Genomic DNA, 22,280 nt, shown 5'->3' on the forward strand with positions numbered 1-22,280 from the left:
CTCCATTTTAATCAAATAATTCACAGTCCCCCTGGTGTGTGGGAAAACCTTTTGCGGGTGTATCTCACCTTAGCGTACTTGGTATACACCTAAAGGAGTATACCCACTAAATTTAACCAGGTTTGGCAATGTTGGCTGGACTCTCTAGATTTGGAGGACACCCCACATTACCAATATTTTATCACCAATCTATTAATGAAAATATTGACAAGGGGGACCTGATGGGTGATTTTGCCTCCTGATGATGGTGATTCTGGAAAGCCATTTTTCCCATCTCTGCACCAGAACAAAGATTCTTATGTTATTGCTCTTCCTCTGCAAAAAGAAGTCTTGACCCAGGAGTCTGAAAGAAGTTGTCAAGAGGAGGAGCAAGACAAAGGCAAAATAGATATAAGGCAAAATGTAATTTAGGTACAAACCCAAATAATAGAACCCATTGCCATAAGGGATATCTGATAGGGTTACTAACACATTGATTAGTCCTTGTAGCAAATGTATACATGCTCCTCGACTGGCAACCCAGTGCTGGTTGCAAAACTTTCAAGTACTTTAAGAAAATAACCCAGAGAGCAGACAATGTAGCTTCTGGCTTTTCCATGGTGACTTTACATGTTAAGGCTTAACCAGCCTTCGTGAACTTGAGGAAGGCTGGTTAAGCTGAAACATGTAGTGCTGAGAATGCTGCAATAAAAGTCACTAAGCTACTTCATCTGCTCTCCAGGATATTTTTTCAAAGATATCTGACCAGACCAGGACTGGAGTGGGATTCAAAATAGGCCTTGAAATTTTAAGTACAGAGAGGTCCAAACAGCCCCCACCAGCCCAATAAATAGTGACTGTCTATGGCTTCTTACAGCAGCCCCTCTTGCATTTGCCAGAACCCACAGATTGACTGACTGGGCCTGAAACAGATATTCAAGCCGGCAGGGTTTAAACAAAATCCAGATATAAACCATGGGTTGGGGAAAGTGACTGACAAGCAGGCCAAGATCAGTTAGGACATTCAAGAACAGACTCAGAACTCTAAAGATTAGTGATTCCCAAATTGTGGGGTTTTGCTACCAGTGGGAGTCCTGAGCCTTGGGTGGGCTGGCCAAGCCTAAATGTTAGTTTGGCTAAAAATTGTACAGAATACCTGTTTTCTCCCTTAGACACTATTAAAAACTCTGGTGATTGTTTGACCTATTAATGCCTGGCTGGTACAGCAATGTTTTCAATTTATATCTTCTTATGAACTAAGGGTGGTCATGGGCAAATATTGGGCCTCAAATGAGGGCTTGGGCTTGAAAGTATGAAAAATGTTATATAGTACAATAAACTGGGACTACATTTGGTCATCATAGATAACAGATAAGTAGACTTGGTAAGAGATGGTTCCATTGTATATTGTGCTGTAACTCATGATATGCTCAGTCCTGAAGGCACACAGACAGGCTGAAGGGAGGAAACATGGGAAATACTCAGTTGTAGAGGGATAGGGTGGAAATATAGGCCCAATAAAACTTGAAGGGCTTGTTCATAGCAACTGTCATAAATTTGTGCTTTAAAAAGCAATGCTGAGATGACTGGGTAGGTAGCGTAACATGGTGTTGGCCCAGTGTGTTTTAACTGAAAAATGGAAGTTTCTTTCTTAAAGAAGAAGTAAAGAAGTAAAGAAGAAACAAAAAAGAGTTCAAGACTCAAGGTTCAATATTTAGTGTATGGAATGGGAGATATCTGTACAATAGAAGTGGTGGGTGGAAATATAGAAAATTAGTGTTAAACCCAAATCTCACTCTCGTGGTTTAAGCTGGGTTTTCAGGAGTATCTACATACAAGCATCCTCCCCAGTTATCACCCTAAGTGGCCTTCAGGCGAGACTGTCCTACCACTGTTTCAGGACCCCCAATGAGGGCTATTGTGGAGTGTGGGAACCACTGGCTTAGGGCACCACAAAATACAAATACACAAGTTTTACCTCTAGAACTAATGTCATTGTTGTTGGGAGTGGGGGGGAATTACAATCCTGTACATTGGTTTAGACTCAAAGTTATCAATGCAGCACCAGGGAGCCCAGGTATGCCATTCTGTTAGCCACAACATAATATATTGAATGACTACAGGCATGCCTACTGGACAAGGCATGTTGGGGTGGGGGTTCTAGACTTTGACAAATTCTGCCCCTGACCCCCCATCATTTGTTCAATGGATAGGACTTGTGCTAAATATACTTATTGCCTATTATTTTAACCTGGAATTAGGTATGGTTTTTGTTATTTCTTGCACCAAACAGGACAAAACTGAAAAGTCAACAAGCTTTGTCTGGGGGAAGGAAAGGGTTTACTTATACAGAGGCTGCTCAGTGGGCTGTGGGTTTGTTTTGACTATGAACAGGAACTGACTTTACTTTCAAGTTCAGAATTTGCCCTGTGTAATGCAAGAACAAGCAAAAACCATAGATATATTTATAATCAAAACATTAATAATTATTATGCACAAACCCTACTGGTTAAAAAAATTCTGAAAAAGAAGGTAAACTGCACCTTTAAAATGTGAGTTTGATATAATCAAATAGTATTTCAATACACGTCCATAAAGTTTAACCCGTTGCTCAGGTATTTTCTACTGAGAAAAGTAAGAAAACACCATGTGAGGCCAGGGTCGGACTGGGCTAAGAGGACACTAGGAGAAAACCCCATGGCCCCCGAGCCGTTCCACTGCATGCCCAGGATATTTGGCAGGGACACGTGTAAATTCTAGCAGCAAATAAGAGGAGGTATATGGTGGGGGCAGACAGTGGTCACAATGGTGGTTGTGTTTTGAGGAGGGGAGCCTCCACAGCTTGGGTTGTGGACCTTGGACACCCCAGTCTAACACTGCCTCCAGTTTGTTTCAGAATGGGATAACATATTTCCTCCAATTGGACCAGTCCCTGGATGAGCAGTTTATAGAGGAAGCTTATAGAGGGGTCCCTGGCAATTCAGGAAAGGTGGAGGTAGCGTAGAATTGCATAATTCAGCAACATGAAATCTGAACCTGCTGTTGTTGAACTACCACTTTTTAATACTTGGTTGTGCCACAGTTTAAAAACTTTATTTACATTTAGGGGCCCCTCTCTGTTCATGGGGGCCCAGGGCAAATCCCTTTTCTTCCCACACTTTAAAACAAAGAGAGAAGAGCCACCTGCCAACCTTTAAACAAACATTTCCTTCCCACCCTGCAGCACCTCTCGACCATTATATAAGCTTTCTACGTAGGTCTGCAAAATGTCACACTTAAATGTGAAATATTTTTTTCTCTTTCAGCAATTGAGGGAAGCTCAGCTTGTAGCCAAGGAGCTGCCATGGAACCCCCCCACTCCCAGCATGCTGTTGGTAGGCACTGCAGCTCAAGTTGCCCTGGTTGGACAATTCTGATTAGAGATTTTATTGAAATAAATGTGAATTTTAGGGTTGGCACCTGCTAAACCTCAAACAAAGGGGGGTGGGCCAATGATGTTGGATGTGGGTATGATGACATCAGAGGCAGTCACAATGATGTCAGTGGGTTTATGACGCCGAAGTGGGGTTATTGCATCATTAGATGTGATTGGCTTGATTTCTGTCTAGTGTTTTAAACTGGAGAGAAAGTTTTGAACTGGACAGCCCTTTGAAAAATTGGGATGTCCGGTTCAAAACCACACAGATGACAACCCTACCTTTATATATATTCTGCCTGATAAGTCCTTTAATTAAATATATGGGATCTATTATACAGAAATCAGTTATTCAGAAAGCTTAGAAATGCAGCAATGCAAAGTTAAAAAAATGCTAATTGAATGATTTTTTTTGTTTCTGTAATGATAAGAAAATAATTGTACTTGGCCCTGGGGAATTAGAATGATGGGTATAGGCAGGTATAGGCGTCGGTTGGTCAATGCGGTCCCCGATCCGACTGATTTTTTAACCTGCCTGATCGATATCTGGCCAATTTTAGGCCAGTTGTTGGCCGATTTCAGGCCAGATGTCAGTCGGGAAGGCCCATACATGGGCCAATAACCTGCCGAATCGGTCTAAGGGACTGATATCGGCAGCTAGAATTGGCCCATGCATTGCAGCCTTAAGCCATGTTGAGGTGAGTATCTTAATACAGGTATGGGATCCCTTATGCCGAAACCCGTTATCCAGAAAGTCCTTTTATACGGAAAGGCCATCTCCCATAGACTCCATTATAAGCAATTAATTCTAATTTTTCAAAATGATTTCCTTTTTCTCTATAATAATACAGAACCTTGTACTTGATACCAACTAAGATATAATTAATCCTTACTGGAGGCAAAACAAGCCTATTGGGTTTATTCAATATTTGAATGATTTTTAGCAGGCAAGTTATGGAGATCCAAATTATGGAAAGATCCCTTATCCAGAAAACACCAGGTTCTGAGCATTCTGGATAACAGGTCCCATACCTGTATTTGTTTTTCACTTACTGGCCAGAGTTTTGTTCGGGTTTCCCAACTCTGAAAACCGAGTAAACAGTTGAGACACAAACACGCCTTAGAAAAACCTAACTGTTCGGGTCAAAACCGAAGTAAATGTCTGACGTTGCTGCCATATTGCTTCAGCTGAGCATATCCTATAGCAGCACATGCGGCTCCCAAGAGCCACTCATACTTGCTCCCAGGCTGCTCTCTGTGCCTGATAAGCAAAAGGTTAAACAGCAGCTGAGATAGGGAGCTAGAGAGCAGCCACCCTGCCATGTTCAGCACAGAGAGACCTCTGACTCAGCTCTACAATGAAAAGACACACAGGCATCAGATTTCCCCCCAGCCCACTCCATTTGCAAAGCAGCCAAGATAGGTGCAAGACCTCATACATATGCAAAGTTTTTGGGTTTTTTTACATGGCAAATTCCTGTAAATCCCCTGTGATTGGCATTAGGTCAGGAGGGCAGGGGGGGCATGGAAGTTGTATATAAATGGCTCTGATCCCCTTGGTATATACCCAGCTGCTGGCATTTCCTTTCTTACATAGATTTAACTGTTTTTCTACATTTGTGTTTAGGGCATGAGCTGATCTTGCTGATCTGTAGCACTTCCCAGGACTTAAAGAGGAAGGGAGAGGAGGCGTTACCTCAGAAGTCACTGATGCCGCCATCTTGTTTGTGGGCAGCATGGTAGCATTCTGCCAGTCATAGAGACAGCTCAAAGACCCCCCGCCCTTTTTGATGAGTATCTTTAACCCATATTTATTGAAGGGTTCTTTAAAACGAAGATCATCTTTGAAGGTAGGTGATAGCTACCATCCTCCATTCCCCCCCCATGATATCGAAACGCATGTGGGCAAGAAAGCTAGCATTTTAATAAGTTGAGTCCCCTATGACATCATTGGTATCTGATTAATAATGTGGAGGTGTGATCCCTCTCTGCTAAACAAACGGCATGGGCTGTTCCCTCCCGGGTACGGCGGGGTGCAGAGGAACATGGCGGCAGCTGGGGAGGGGGGGATCAGTAAGGTGACAGTGTGCATTTCACATGAAGGCAGACCTCCATTTGTATGATATGAGTATAAAATGGCACACTGCCTTTTTTTCCAGGCTGCAGAAGGTGGGGGGTAGTTGAGGAGGAGGAGGGAGGGGGGATAGTGCAGATTGGAGGGACACTGCCCTCCCATCCAATCACAACACGCCTATTTGCCATTGCAAAGTTGTTAACCCTGGAGTCTTCTGGCTTCCTCTGCTTCTAATCTTCTTTGGGGGTTTTTTTTTTTCTGTCTTCTTACAAAGCTTGAAGATTGAGGAAGAAGAGGAGAGCAGCCCTGTGTGTGTGTGTGTAGGAGGGGGGCAGATCAAGGCAGGAGAAAGTAGCACTTCTTTTGCCTTCCCTTTGCCATTGCAAGATGTTTGGAGAGACAGCAGCTGCCTGGAGATTGTGTGCCAGGGCACCAACATGCAGCTTATTTTGTGCCCAGTCTGCCCTCTGGACTGGCACCCACCTCACTGCCTGCTTGAAAGGTGAGTTTACTATTAGCCATCCATTTCTTTTAAGTTCCTATTAAAGTGCTGTAAAAGTACCCTAGCTCCTCTGCTCTTATTTTTTCATTCCATTATTCTGACTATGCACATTTTTTTTTCGGTATCTCGATACAAAAATAGATATATATCTGTATTTTATTATTTTCTTTAGTTTTCAATTTTTTATGTTGTTGTTAAGCCAACACCCCCCCCCCCCACCCCAGGATGAAGTGTTTGTGTATCTGTGTAGATGGTGCAAGTGCTCACTCTGTGCCATATTGTTCTATGCTGCGATATTATCGCTCCAAGCCCCACTACATACAATAGAATCCTATGTACATGTTTACAAATAAAGCTGTAACATTGTTTCCACCTCGCCTGATATCGATCGAGGATCCCTGGAAATGAATGATCTCAGTGTCTGGACATTATATAAAAGGTGGCTAGTTAGTTAAACGATCTGAAGTCATTAGTTTGGATGGAGACTGGCACTGGAGGGGTTCTCATAGCTCTAAGTTATGGCTGGTGAGTGAATGGTGGCGGTGGCTCTTTTATTTCTTCTGGAGATCAGCTTGCACTATGGCAGCTTGGCTTGCACAACTCGACTGATCTGTTTGGGATGGGAGTGTGTGTGTGTTGGGGGGGGGGGGGTGTTGGTGAGCAAGTGTTTAATTAAGGTAGAAATATAAATTAAGGTTTTAATTTTTTTTCTGTATTTTTTGCACACGGTGGGAGTTTCTTTTTTTTTTTCCCCCTACATTGATGTGTGTTGGTGGCGCTGTGGTTCTCTTAAACAATTTAATATGTCAGTTTCACTAAGAGAAAGGGGAGAGAGAGGTGGGGCAAGACTTGATCTTGTCGTTTCATGTGTGTGCCTTCTATTGCATGTATACAGGGCACGGTGGCTGTGTGTGGCACTGCATGGGCACAGGGGACCTGCCCTGTGTGGACCTGCCCGTCCGGGACCTGCTGGACGTTTCTGTGACATACTGTCTGTTCATTTTCCATTTGTTTCTAAACAATGGCAGCCAGCTCGGGCTGATCCATTTTCTCTGCTGCTCAGCCCTGAATGCAGCTGCTGGATAATAAGGCATATTGTGGTCTTAGCCCTGTACAGTGCATTCAGATTCAGAGCTGGGATCTTTTCTGAATGTATTTGGGGGTTGTTGGCAAGTGACTTGGGCAATCAATAGGGAAATGGTATCCAGAGGCAGAGAGGGCTGAGCTGTGCCCCTCCCCCCCAAAAAAAAAAGTTGTTAAGGGCTTTAAAGAAAGCTAAAAGCACTAGAATTATGTTTGTTTTTTGATCCCAGTGTTGCAAGATTAGACAAATAAAAGATGATGATGTTGTCTTGTTATTGGAATGTTCCCGAAGGAGCCATAGAAGGCTACAGCAGAACATTAAATAGTTAATCCTTTGTGTTGCCTTTCCTATGCATGTCTTATTCTTTAAAATGAAGCAGAAGGAGCGTGGCACAGACAGCCAGACTAATAAATGGCCGGAGGGCCAGATCCTATGATCATACAATATGGGGGCTGCTAATAGGGTGCACATGTGGCACACAAACTACTACTAGCACCTGCTGATCAGCGTTGGCTTGTTATGGGGGTGTCTGCTCCCCTATTGTGAAATTTAGAATACAAAGTGTTCTCTTCAGGTGTTTCTTTTTCCGAATTTTGAAAGTTGTAATAATTGTGGAATATGTGTCCGATAAAATCCTTTTTCATTTGGCTATTTGATGAATGTTACTTGTTGTATGTAGTTAAAGACCCACTTGACCTAAAACACAACAAAAATAACAGTATTTTAACATTCCAAAATGTATAGGTCCCATTTCCAACCTTGGCAGAAGGTTGCAGAACATTGTTAACAACTTCCCTGCAAGCTATTGTTCTCTGTTATCAGCCATGTCCTTCAGCTGGATCAGGATAACATCAGAACTGTCTTGCAGGGGGTGCTGCCTTGGTGCCCCACAAAACAGCAGATGTAGATCATTTACAGTGTAGCAATGACATTTGTCCATTGGTTGGGCAGTCCTTAAAGGAGTTGTCCACCTTCAAATTAACTTTTAGTATGATATAGTAATATTCTAAGACAATTTGCAATTGGTCTTCGTTTTTTATTTGCGGTTTTTTAATTAATTAGCTTTTTGTTCAGCAGATATTTGGTTGCTAGGGTCCAATTTAAAGTAGCAACCAGGCAGTAGTTTGAATGAGACAGTAATATGAATAGAGGAGGGCCTAAATAGAAAGAACACTAATATAAAGTAACAATAACAATAAAATGGTAGCCTGATTGAGCAATAGTTTTTTGGCTGCTGGGGTCAGTGACTCTTATTTAAAAACTATAAAGAGCAAATAATTAAAAAAAAATAATATATATATATATATATAAAAAATGAAGACCAACTAAACGGTTCATTACTAATAGGCCATTCTGTAACATACTAAAAATAAATGTTACCTTTTAGTTTGTCCATGTTTTGTCTTCCGAATTTTCCATACAAAAAGCTTTAGTGACTATATGTTGGAAGCATTTGCTGGCTTCTTATTGGCTGACTATTAATGGGGATTCATATTAATTAATTTTAGTGGTCTCATAAGAAAATATGGTCGAACAAAGTGTAAGGAACGTATCCCCAGTGTCCTAAGGCTTCTGCAGGCAACACACTTTGTGTTGGTCAATCATTGCGTTTCGTGTGGCCCCTGCCATTCCAATTGAATGCCTATGACTAACAGGGGTACATGTTGTAGCCTTATTGTCTGGTTTGAACAGTTTTGAAGCATAGAGTAAGGTGTTTTGGCCTAATTGCACATAATCCAATCTTTAGACCATCTACATGGATCTAATGCCGCGACCCTTTTATACAGTTCCTCATGTTGTGGTGACCCCCAACCATAAAATTATTCCTAAGACCATCGGAAATAGGTGTTTTCCAATGGTCTTAGGCAACCCCTGTGAAAAGGTCGTTCGCCCCCAAAGGGGTCCAGACCCACAGGTTGAGAACCACTGATTTACATGAATAAATACACTGTTCACCTATAGACTGAAGAAGATTTTGCCAATATGGTAACTTAAAAAAGGGAGTGCTGATTGGTGCCTAGGCAGCTGTTTACTTGGGCAGCTGTCACAGGTTAGGGGCAAACTAGATGGGAGATTTTGATCAGATTTTGTGGGTCCGCTTGTTTGGCAAAGTTGAAGACCAATGACAAACTGTTTCAGAATAACACTCTATATCAGGGGTCCACAGCCTTTCTTACTTGTGAGCCACAGTCAAATGTAAAAAGATTTGGAGAGCAACAGAAGCATCAAAAGTTCATGGAGGTGCCAAATAAGGGCTAAGATTGGCTATTAGGCAGCCTCTATGCACACTAACAGCTTTATTTGGTAGTAAATCTTCTATTTATTCAACCACAACTTGCCACCAAGTCAGGAATTCAAAAATAACTCCGTGGTTTGGGGGCACTGAGAGCAACATCCAAGGGGTTGGTGAGCAACATGTTGCCCCTGAGCCACTGGTTGGGGATCACTGCTCTACATCATACTAAAGGTTAATTAAGAAATGTTAAAAACAACTCGTTTCATTTGCCAAGGGGAAGGCACCCTGTTATATTTTGGTACTGGTGCTTTTAGGTGCTTCCCATTACAGTCAGTGGAGAGTTTCAGGTACCTTTCAGCTGGTGGTGAAAATTCTGTGTGTCTCTCCAGCCTTTGGGCTTGTACTGACAAGCGTTTGGTTCTGTGCTGCTCTGCGATTCCACTGCAGGGGAGGGCAGGAAGGAATGCACCCCATTCTTCCTTATGGGGGTGTACTCACACAGGCGCATGTAAGCACCATACACAGGTGGAACGCAGGAGAACGCCACCACAGGGGAGCACAGAACTAAACACTTGTCAGTACGAGCCCTTACAACTGTAGTGGCTATTGTAAAGGGAAATGTTATGATGATGGTGATTTTTTTAAAATCCAGTATATAAACAATAGGACAGGGCTAGAACTAGCTATACCCACAGAAAGCACTAAAAGCCTTACTGGCTAGAACCAACTATGAGTGTCACAGCCAACCGCCAATATAACAACTAAGATGTCATTATGAAATAAAGTTCATACATATACATACAAATTGTTTGTATTAATAAAAATTTCCTTTTCCTTTCTCTCTCCTTTGAAGGCAACAGCCTTCTTTTAAGATGTGCAGCAGGGGGTTTGCTCCAGGGTTGGCCAGCCTGAAAGTTCCATGGACAGGAAATCTTATGTGCACCCTGAGAACATAACCATTTTAGGATTAAGTGGGTCCAGATTATACCACAGAGGCTTAAAATAAGGTGCCTTTACCTGACCCCCCAGGATAAAAAAAACATGGTTCCTTGTAATCCCTTTTGGCCAGTTTGTCTTGCAGTATGAGTGAAACATCTCATTTCTATTTCTGACTGTGCGCTTGGGTACAACCAGTGGTGAAGTTGGAAGGATTAGAGCCAGTGTTAGGCCAACAAAAACATCAGAATGTTTGTTAGACTTCCAGCATTTTTACTTCAAATAGAAATTCAACATGGTTGAAATCTATGTGTTTGCAACTGGCTACCACAAGCTATTCTGTTGCCTATAAGTATAGAATATAAAGTAAAATGAATAGGGAAAACTGAGAGTATCATTGTACATGCTTGTTACTGGGGATATGAGCTCTGCGGGGGTATGTAAGTGTCTCAGCAGCCATAATGAGTCCTTCACAGCATTTCCAGCTACTATCTGCCAGTGCCTAAATACAGAAAGGTACAGTCAGACTACAAGGAGTTGCTTGTCAGTACTTTAGGTTAATGTCCCACTGGTAGATTAGTTGCACGCAATAAATCTCTGCAGACGACTAGTTTTCCCAAAAAAAAGCCTTTACACTAAAAACAAAGAATAGTCAGTGGTTTTCCCGAAGTTGCGCAAAGTTTCCTCCTGTAGGCAACTTTGTGCGGCTTTGGAGTGAAGACACACACACACAGCTACTTGTCAGGGCTACAGAAATAAAAAAAAAAAAAAGCTGATCATCTACTGATATTTGTCTCTACTTGTGTTTTAGCAGAGGCAATTCTCAGTATTGTCTATGGCAGGATATTGTCTGGCGTTTAATAGTAGGGTGAGAATAGCTGCTACTAAGTAGCTCTGTGTGTCTTGGGCCTTAGGCTGTGACTCCTCCCCCTTGCCTCGCGACAAATCTTCGTTACCACGGGCGACTAATCTCCCTGCAAGGCCATCCCACCGGCAAGAATGTAAATCGTCGGTGAGATGGCATAATTGTTGTTAACGAAGGTTTGTCACGGGGCGAATAATCTCTCCATGTGCCACTGCCCTTAGTGGCGCTTGTTTGTGTAACAAAGCATTAGTACTGATATATAGCAAGTAAGCCTTCCCATGATGCCAGCGGTGACATCACAGTAGTTTGTTCGATGGCGCACGCCGCCCAAACCTGCAGTCAACGAGCATGTGCACTTTTCACCTCAAACGGGATTTTTAAATGTGCCAATTGACATCTGCCTGATTTTTGGTAGACCCACGAGAGGGCCCCATTTACCGAAGAATAAGCTGCAGATGCGGTCCGTCATAAGATTTAATCGGTCTGCTTATGGCCACCTTTACTTTAGCTAGGTGTGGTACATTGCACTGCCTAGCATTCTTACTGGCATGCCTGTAACAACATTATTATTTAGGGTGAGGGCAGACAAAGCGTTAATCCACTTCTCAGCCCTGCACTTTTCTGCCTGGCTGAGAGAAGCGGATCTGCTTCGGAATTGCGCATTGAAAGTTATGGCAACACGCAAACGTTTTCCCGGCCAACCGCCAATCCTCCCCACTCTGTATGCGCAGGGCTAAGAGAAGCGGATTAAAGGAGAAGGAAAGACTAAAAAAGAGTTAATCTCAAGCTGCAGGTACACCTTCAGTTGTCTGAATAGTGCCCTTAAGTCTCCCCATATTTCTCCCGTTCAGATGATCAGAAGCCTCATAGGAAAAAAACGCTGAGGTTGGTAAAGAAAGTTCCCATAATGCCTTGCTCCTGCACCAAGACCGGTGTACATTCTCAGTTTGTAAGACTATGAGGAAGCTTCCTGCTGATTGGCTCAGATCCACATTCGTGAGGGGGGGGAGTGAGTTCTTAGCATTCTAAGTCACGGGGTTAGTGAAATCGCGCCGCTGCATATGCCATCCCACCGGCGAGATTGCCATCCCACTGGGAGATTAGTCGCCCGTGAACAGGGAGATTTGTCGCGGGCGACTAATCTCCCCATGTGCCAGAGCCCTAAGTCTCCCCATATTTCTCCCGTCCAGATGATCAGAAGCCAAACAGGAAGAAAAAACGCTGAGCTGTGTAAAGAAAGTTCCCATAATGCCTCACTCCTGCACCAAGAGCAAGACCCGTGTACATGCTCAGTTAGTTAGACTATGAGGAAGCTTCCTGCTGATTGGCTCAGATCCACATTCCTAAGGGGTGGGGGGGGGGGGTGAGTTCTTAGCATTCGTGAGGGAGGGGGGAGCAGGAGAGAGCTGCGTGTCTCTGGCACAGAAAAACAAAGACAACAAATCTTTTGACAGAGAACTCAGTGCAGCGTTTCTGTAAGTGCTTATGGCTGTATTTACATAGACCTTTCTGATAAACCTTACTTAGTTTTTACCTTTCTTTCTCCTTTAATGCTGCAATAACCAGAGAGAGAAAGCTGAGAGGCAGAGGAAACCAAACCTTAATTGTTTCAAGTTTTATTAAAACTATCCTAAGTAACAGAAGCTAGGTACAACATTATAGGGATAGTTGACTCAGCGGATAAGGGCATATTAACAGTGATTATTTCAGGCAACAGCAACCACAAGCAATTTCTTCCGGCGACTTATACAGTACAGGTATGGGTCTTTCCGTAATTCGGATCTCCTACCTTAAGTCTGTTAAAAAAAAAATTATATAAACAGTAATTAAACCCAATACGATTGTTTTGCCTCCAATAAGGAATAATTATATCTTAGTTGGAATCAAGTACAATGTACTGTTTTATTATTACAGAGAAAAGGGAATCATTTAACCATTAAATAAGCCCAATAGGGCTGTTCTGCCCCCAATAAGGGGTAATTATATCTTAGTTGGGATCAAGTACAATGTACTGTTTTATTATTACAGAGAAAAGGGAATCATTTAACCATTAAATAAACCCAATAGGGCTGTTCTGCCCCCAATAAGGGGTAATTATATCTTAATTGGGATCAAGTACAGGTACTGTTTTATTATTACAGAGAAAAGGGAATCATTTAACTATTAAATAAGCCCAATAGGGCTGTTCAGCCCCCAATAAGGGGTAATTATATCTTAGTTGGGATCAAGTACAATGTACTGTTTTATTATTACAGAGAAAAAGGAAACCATTATTAAAAATGTGAATTATTTGATTAAAATGGAGTCTATGGGAGATGGCCTTTCTGTAATTTGGAACTTTCTGGATAATGGGTTTCCGGATAAGGGGTCCAATAACTGTACCCTATTGTAGGAAAATCGCTGTCTTTTTATTTAAAATTCGCCACTTGTGTCTTTGCCCTTACTTGAAGACAGTACAATCGGATTACATGGGGCAACATTTAAGATAGGATTTGTTATAGTCCCCTTTAATTATTGTTGTAAACCCCAGTGCATGAAATAATGTGTTGGTAGGTTAACAGAATGCTGCCTATGCATAATAGACTGGGCTGTAATAGGCCAAGTTTAGCTTGTCTGCATAGTACTTGCAATGCTGGAAGGTGCCAGAAGAGGGCAATTATACAAGGTTAATGCAAGATACCTGTAAACAGCTTGAGGCCTGCTAATATGATGTAGTCTCTGGGGAATAACTGGAGCCTGAGTACAGGCAGCCCTGTAAAATATAATATATATATAAAATATATTAATAGGTGCACATAAGAAAATTACACCAAAGAGAGAGCATCACTTTAAAAACATTACAGCTTTGTAAATATGCAACTTATTTTCCACCATTTTAAAAACAAATTTCTTCAGTTAGGTCTTTGTTATGGTACAGGGTGCCCCCAAGGATGGACCAGTGAAGAAGGATACTTTTTTTAAAGGTGAATACAGATAAAAGGGCCAACGTTGATTACCCTACCCCTGTGGGCTCTGGGCAAATACCACTTTTGCCAAATTTTTAAAGGGGTAGTTCACCTTTACGTTAACTGTTAAATGTTGCAGAATGAGCAGTTCTTAGGAACATTTCAATTGGTCTTTTTTTGTTATAGTTTTTGAATTATTTCCCTCCTTCTTTCAACTCTCCCAGCTTTTAAATCGAGAACACTGACCCCAGAAATTTCTGAGTGAGGGTGCAATTTTATTCAGGCCTCTCCTATTTATATACCAATGTCTTACTCATGCAACTGTTTGGTTGCTAGGGTAATTTGGACCATAGCAACCAGGTAGCTGTTAAAATTCCAAACTGGAAATCTTAATAATTCAAAAATCACACATTATAAAAAATGAAGACCAATAGCAAATTGTCTCAGAATAACACTCTCTACATCATACTAAATATTAATCTAAAGGTGAACAACCACTTTAAAACAACCCTGCTGGGACTTTCTTCCGCTGTAACCATACAGAGAATAATTATTCTTTTAAAGGGGCTTTCCACCTTAAAATTAACTTTTAGTATGATGAAGAGGTTGATTTTCTGAGTCATTCTGCAGTTGGAGGTCACTTTTATTTTTGTGGTTTTTGAACAATTTTTGTTCAGCAGCTCTCCAGTTTGGAATTTCAGCAGCTATCTGGTTGCTAGGGTTCAATTTACTATAGCAATCAAGCAGTGGTTTGAATGAGAGACTGGAATATGAATAGGAGCTGGCTTGAATAGAAATATAAGTAATAAAAATAAGCAATAACAGAGCAGTTGTTTTTTGGCTTCAGGAGTCTGTGACCCCCATTTGACAAAAAATAAGGAAAGTTGCTTAGAACTGACCATTAACTTAAAGGTGAACTACCCTTTTAAAGTAAAAAGATGCAGAAAGATCTGTACAGAACCATCTGTAAGGCTTTTATTTCTATTAGTTATATATTTTGGTTGGAAAGACACATTGGTGCAAGGGAGCCTTATTTACTGGCATATATGTATATTTGCAAACAATGCTATCTACAGACTCTGCCAAAAAAGCAAAGGTTAAAAAATGACCAAGGATGAAATACTTGGTTAGATTAAATAAGAAATAACTTCTGGATAAAGAATGTCTTCAACATAGGAAGATGAATACTTCCTTTATAACTCCATAGCTGTCAGAATAATGGGTCTGGATAGCTGCTGGGCTCCTACACACGGGCATTTCACAGTGTTTTCCTGCAGCGCATTACACCGAAAATGCAGGGCGAATCACCTGTGTGTAAAAGCCCAAAGCTGGTTCTCCTCTTGGTACAAACCAACAAGACTTTGGTGGGCATGTGGCTGCCACCTGTATTTCTATGGGCTATGGTGAAAATTTTGGCGAAACTGCTACAAAAGCAGATACAGTAGCACCCCAATTTTTGGCACCCTGGAGAATGTAAAATTGTGGTTTGACTGTATTTGTTGTTACGGGGGCTTGAAGTGGACAACCCTCCATGTATGAAGACCCAGTGTCAGACTGGCCCACCAGGATACCAGGAAAACTCCCCGTGGGCCCTCCTGATCATTTGGCCTGTTTCATGTTCATTCCCTATTTCAGTATGGGAAGAAAGAGGAGAAATAAATGGAAGAATATATGCTAGCATGTTAATAAAAGGGACTAGGAGAATAAAGAGGCTGGGTGAGGAAAAGAGAAAAAAATAGTTTGGAAAGCGGGCCTGGGGTCTAAGGTTTTCTGGTGGGCCCCTGGTATCTCAGTCCAACACTGGGTTTAGGGTTCCCAGTCTGACACTGATGAGAGCCAATTGAAGTCATAAGCCCATATGCATGGAAGGCTGAAATCAAACAATGTAGCTGATAGCAGTCCTGACTGGACAGAAGAGTTCACTTGTGCTACACTGTTTCATGATTTACAACAGGGACAGGCAGTGCTATTAATTGCAATAACGTTTGCCAATAACTTTAATGTCTGTTTATTATAAAGTTGCTTAGAAAGACATTTTCTTTTTATTCACATATTAGTGGTTTATTTCCCTTGTGAAGCTGTTGGTGTTGTTACACATCCCAGCAGGGCGCCAGGTGGAGGGACCCTTCAAGCACCGGGGTCCTGTCACAGAGGCGCGGGCACGAGAAGCGGCTGTGCGCGCCCCCGCTTTTCTCTGCGGGCCCGGAGAGCGCGCAAACGCGCGATGCACTCTGGGAATGGCTGCGCAGCTCGGGTTGGCTGGGGGAGCAGACAGCGGAGTTTTAATGTCCGCCATGTTGGCCATGGCGTATTGAAGAGGGAGGGAGAGACTGGCCCACAGGAGCACACAGACTCCCACCAAACCACCCCCCAAACTGAGCCACGGGCACCGGGAGTGCCAGGATAAGCGCCCTGTCTAATATTAATCATTATTATCGGAACAACAAGGCTGGCGGGGAGGCAGCGAGGGGGGGCGCGGAGAGAGCTCCATGAGAGCGCGGCACGGGAGATTTTCCCCGCTCGTCGGTCGCATGGCTCGCTGCTAGACACACCATGAGTAAATTATCGTTCCGGGCGCGGGCGCTGGACGCGTCCAAACCGTTACCCGTCTTCCGCTGCGAGGATTTACCGGACTTGCACGAGTATGCCTCCATCAACCGGGCCGTGCCGCAGATGCCGACGGGCATGGAGAAGGAAGAGGAGTCGGTAATGCACCGTTTTTCACTTTCTCTTTACCGCTTTTACCCCTCTCCGCCCGGTCCCAGCTCTGCGCAAGCTTACACAAAATGGCCGCCATTTTCCTCCCTGACGGGAACGGGGATGGCGCACATACCTCTCCCCCTGTCATTCCATCCTCGGGGGTGGCTCGTGAGGCTAAAGCGGATCTCCCTGTGGGGATATATGTCCCCGGTGTGTCCGCCGGTGATACCTGGGAAGAATTTAGCGGCCGGGAAGGCACAAAGGGGTCACGTGATGGGGCCGCGGTCCGCCATTTTGTTGTGTGTGTTTCTCTCCCTGTCTTTTGGGGTTGGGCCTGGTTGTTGAGCGGGGTTGCAGCTCCAAGTGCGGTCGCTGGGGGGAGCTGGCGATCAGGAGTTGCTCACCTTGTGGGATTGTTTGTGTACGTTGGGAGCTGATTGACAGCTGAGAGCCGGCATGCTGTAGTAGTTTCTCTGCTGTCTTTGTGGAGTTGTATAGAAACACGCCATTGCTTGAAACTATCTCTTATGTATCGGCCATGTCATATATATGTGTGTGTGTGTGTGTGTATATAATAAATCAGCTTTTTAAGCGTAAACTTAGTTCATGGCACACGTTTTATTCATTGTAGTAGTTCATTCTGATGCCTCCCAGGGGGGTACAATCCCTCCATAATGCACAAATAAACCACTTTGCTGACTTGAGCTTGTGCTGTGGGGAATATAGTCAGTAATATGATCTACTAAAGGTTCTCTGATTAAAGCTATACTGTTAGATGTATATATTTAATGGGGTGTAACACAGGGTTTGGCCAGTGCATTGCTGTCTATTTAGGATTAACCATTGGCTGGAATGGTCTCTCCAACACATACAGGCAGCTTAGCTGACTCCTAATAAAATGTGGCACTAGTGTATATAAATGTTGTAGGAACCTTAGATTGTAAGCTCTGCTGGTGCAGGGACTGATGTGAGGCAGAAATGATGCCTGTAAAGCGCCATGTAATGTAGTTGCATTTTGACAGATTTTCTCCATAATGCAGCCCTGGGTTAATCATCAGTTTTGCATTTTAAAGAAATGTTTTGTTTGGGACCCAGTGTGAAGCTGCTGTGAGGGCTGGGGATTGGCCTCGCTGTAGATAATATATGTAAGTGTAGTATGTTGACATTTTGCTTTTAAGTGAGAGTAGAATTGGCTTTTTCCTTCTGACCTTTGTTGGACTTCTGTAGGAGACAGTTGATGTTTCTGACTGCATGGAGTATATCTGATTGGTAAGCAATGGTAGTACCCCAAGTTGGGTTGCACGTGCCAGCAGTCTGTCAGTGTATGTTATCATCTGCATTCTTGGGGCTTCTGCACCCCAGCTTCCATAACATATTCACATGACTGTATCTGTGTGTGAGCTGGGGCCGTACAGCCTGTCATTGCTGCACCTGTCTGGCGTGAGTGGGGCCATAAGCACTGGGGCACTACTCATCAGTTAATACAAACCTGCTGTTTGTACAGAGTATTCAGTATCGGCCTGACCCAAAACATACCAGAATCAAAAACTACACACGCCTGGCCTCTCAAAAATAAGTAACCTGGTGCTAAAAAAAGTATAGGGAACCCCTACTAAATGGCCATGCAAGGAACACTGCAGCACATGAAGCAACCTTTTGGGGGTGGGCCTCTTCGTCAGGTTCTACTTTGCTGTAAGAACGAAGACGTGTGGCAACTAATCCATGCAGTGCAAATCGGCGCATGATTAGTTGCAGCGTCCTGTATAGTATCCTATGGTGCCGCCACCGCCTTTTTAAAAAGTCACCGCATTTAATCGATCCACATGTCTTCGCCCTAAGGGCTCTGGCACACGGGGAGATTAGTCGCCCGCGACAAATCTCCCTGTGTCGCGATTTGTCATGACATGTATCGCGGGCGACTAATCTCCCCGTGTGCCAGAGCCCTAAAGTGTAGAACAGCAAAGCTCAGGCTAATGGCACAAAGGCCCTTTTCTCAGAACTGCCCCATGGAAGTAAACCTTATCAGGATGGCACATTGTTGTGTAGGTGATTAATTTAAGGTCACATTATCAGTTTCAGACCATGACAGATAAATTAAATCCAAATTTTACTTAGTGTTGGATTAGAGATGGGCTGATGCATTTTTGAAAGAACTTAATGATGCTATAAGTGATTAAAGGAATGTTGTCATGGGAAAATGTATTTTTTTATTTTCCAAAACACATCAGTCAATAGAGCTTCTCCAGCAGAATCCTGCATTGGAATTTGTTTTATTAAAGTTCAAACAGATTTTTTATATTAAGTTTTGAAATTTCAGATGGGGCTAGGCATATTCATTTCTCAGGGAGCCACAGCCATGTGACCTGTCCTTATATAAACTTCAGTCACACTTAACTGCTGCGCTGCAAGTTGGAGTAATATCCCCCTCCCAGCAGCTGATCAGCAGAACAATGGGGAAGGGAGCAAGATAGCAGCTTCCAGTATGTATCACAATAGCACTCAATAGTAAGAAATCCAAGTCCGGCTTGGGACTCCTCCAGTTACATGGGAGTAGGAGAAACAATAGGTTACCTGAAAGCAGTTCTAATGTGTAGCGCTGGCTCCTTCTGAAATCTCAGACTCGGTCACAATGCACGGAGATGGCACCTAATACAAATATTACATCTAAAAAAAATTTTTGTTGGTCCAAGAATAAAATTTTAAATGGTAGTGTGAATTATTTGTTAAGTAAACAGTGTAATTTAGAAATAAAATGTACACCACAAAAATCATGACAATCCCTTTAATAACCTGTCTTTAGGCTTATGACACACAGAAGGATTTATTGGTCCAAATTTTTCATTAAAGGTATTTAGGTAATGGCTATGTACATGTCTGTCAGAATGGTATCATAGCAAGTACAGCCCCATTAGGAAAGAGTGGGATGCATTTCTTCCTGTCCTCCCCTGTGGTGGAACACAAGAGAATGCCACCTCGGGTGTGCAGGAAGAAACGCTCATGGTAGACAGGACATGGCTGTCACTGTCCATTGGGGATGGGGTAGTTAACATTGCAAGCCACAACAGCTGAGGTTTAATTGAATGGAAAGTGCCTTGGCTGGTGTACATGGAGCAGTAACAAACAAGGCACTTTCCAGTATTGTACGTATTACATGGTAGTGACATTTAGGATGAGCAGATCCCATGCTGCTTGTCTGGTAAATTTAGCCTCTGGATTTAGGTGACCTGTATGGGTGGAAGGTAAACACTGGGCAGAATGCCTTAAAGTGGCCACTGTAAGATTCACATGTTGGCGAGGTTGCCAAACAAATGGATATTCCCCCAATATGCCCTCCTAAAGGTGGGTGATATCTTGCTAATCAATCATTTGGCACTAGGGCCAAATGATTAGATTACATAGGCGCCATCGGACCATGAACCACATTAATGACCCAATGTGATCCCTGATCTGACGAAAAATCAAGCCTGCCAGATTGAAATCTGGCAAATTTTAGGCCAGATATCAGTTGGATCGGCCCATCGGGGGTGCCCATACACAGGCAGATAAGCTAAAAAATGTATTCTACCCTCCCCCAATAATTGCTCTATCCTGAAAACCATTTGTTATTTTGAATGCTTTAGTAGAAAATACCTGTAAAAAACTTGGCTTCCTGTCATTTGAACAAAGGCGATGCCGGGGAAAGTATCGGCAGATGCATGAACTATGCGGCGATCGATTGATTGAGCCTAGCTTGACTTCTGTAGGCGTCACTCTAGGCTCGATCAATCGATCGCCACATAGTTCATGCATTTCCTGATACTTTCCCACGGTATCGCCTTTGTTCAAATGACAAGAAGCCGAGATTAACGGGTATTTTCTACTAAAGCATTCAAAATAACAAATGGTTTTCAGGATAGGGCAATTATTGGGGGAGGGTAGAATAGGTTTTTTAGTTAAAACATTTTTAGTGTTCCTTTTCCTTTAAAGGAACTAATCACCTACACAACAAATGTCAACAGGGTTACTGATATTTGTTTTGCTAGGAATTCTGCTTATTCTACATCTGGCAGCATTATGTCTACCTTCTGTCTGTATATAGTAAAGTTCTGTGCTATGAACTAAAGTGCCTTCCCAGGGATGACATTTGAGGCCCTTCATATGGAAGCAGGGAATATTTAGACTTCTGATTGATCTCTAACCCCTCTGGAAGATCAGCTTCCAGGTATGGGCAGGTCTTGTGCTCCATTTTTTATGACTCCTGTGTGGGATATGAGCTGATCACATGGGATATCGGGGGGGGGGGGGCATCCAGGCCTTAGCCCCATTTCCCCACTGCTCTGATGGGGTCCTTTTGGGGGCCTACATCCCAAGGGTTCCTGCTAGAGTGAGACCCTCTTCATTTTAATATAGTGTGTATAGCATAATGTTTGGGTAGTTAGATGAAGAAATATTTCTCTTGTCCAGGCATTATTATCATAGGCAGATGCAATTTATCTATGAATGAATGTAACCTTGGCCAGCTGAGAGGGTATTGGTTTATCAGATGCAATCATGCTTCATTATGTCAGTCCTTTTGAGTGCTGAGTGATTGGTACATACATGCTGTACCTGACACTTGTGTCTCTGTGAAATGCAACCGCGTGTGTGTAACTTTCACTTTCTAATTGCTCAGTCATGCCCCGTGCCTTTATACTCACCGCCACTCTATTTATTTATGTACTGTCATCCTGTTTTCTCTTTTGTCTCTGCCTCTACACTAGCTACAGTGTGAATGTCTTGGGTAGCTCCGTTGTGTTACCCTTGCACATTATCCACAGATGTTCTGATACCCACTAGTTTCTTTGCATGGCTGAGAAATTTGCCTGGCTTTGTAAACTGCCACTTTTGTCATCTCTTGCAACCCTTTTAATGCCATAGAATGTAAAATCTACTCACCGGCATAAAAAGAATATAGTTTTGTGCCAAAGGTGACTGCTGGCATGGAAATAATGGAACAGTGGTTGGGTAGAATATACACCTGTCTGTATGAGGCTTTTTCCACTGAGCCCTCCACCCTATCATGTTTGTTTGTTTGTTGTGAGCTCCTACCTGAAGGAATATTCTTGCACAGTACTGATCCATGCTAACGTTTGGGCTGTAGTGTATCACGGGTCAGACACTGCTCACCTGGTAACTAGAGAATGTTCATCTACACCCTCTGGATAAGGGTAAGAACCCATGGGATGGTTGAGCCACCCACGATAGCTATCTCTGCTTTTGCAGGCGACAAACCGCTCCGCAAAGGTTTTCCACCAGCTACAATAGGAGTCGCTGGTGGAAAGCTCGTACCTCTGCTTCGGTATTTTGATGTCATGCGAAGGGCTTTCCACTGGCGACTCCTATTGTTGGTGGTGGAAAACCTTTTCGGAGCAGTTTGTCACCCGCGAAAGCAGAGATAGCTATCGCGGGTAACTCAACCACTCCGTGGGTTCTTACCCTAAAGCAGGGGTCCTGTGAACAAAATTTAAAAGTAAAAAATGTTGACGAGCGTCACAAGCATGAAAAATTCCTAGGGAATGACCAATA

General features: G+C 43.0%; 1 protein-coding gene and 1 long non-coding RNA gene across 5 annotated transcripts in view; one reads left to right on the forward strand and one right to left on the reverse strand.

Moving 5' to 3' along the window:
• The first annotated feature begins 5,732 nt into the window (after positions 1-5,732).
• epc1 (enhancer of polycomb homolog 1) overlaps positions 5,733-22,280 on the forward strand; it is a 46,506-nt gene continuing 29,958 nt past the window's right edge. For 2 of the 4 annotated variants that reach the window (XM_031903135.1, XM_031903136.1), the window contains exon 1: positions 16,215-16,742. In XM_031903135.1, the coding sequence (XP_031758995.1) occupies positions 16,590-16,742 (153 nt within the window). In that variant the 5' untranslated portion in view covers positions 16,215-16,589. 4 annotated transcript variants of the gene reach the window in all.
• On the reverse strand, positions 12,692-17,794 carry LOC108647848. The gene is made up of 3 exons (XR_004223113.1): positions 16,870-17,794; positions 13,772-13,843; positions 12,692-12,887 (listed from the first exon to the last, which is right to left on the reverse strand). It is a non-coding gene; the product is annotated as an uncharacterized LOC108647848 (long non-coding RNA).

This window comes from Xenopus tropicalis, chromosome 6, assembly GCF_000004195.4.
Source record: "Xenopus tropicalis strain Nigerian chromosome 6, UCB_Xtro_10.0, whole genome shotgun sequence".
Classification (NCBI taxonomy): Eukaryota; Metazoa; Chordata; class Amphibia; order Anura; family Pipidae; genus Xenopus; species Xenopus tropicalis.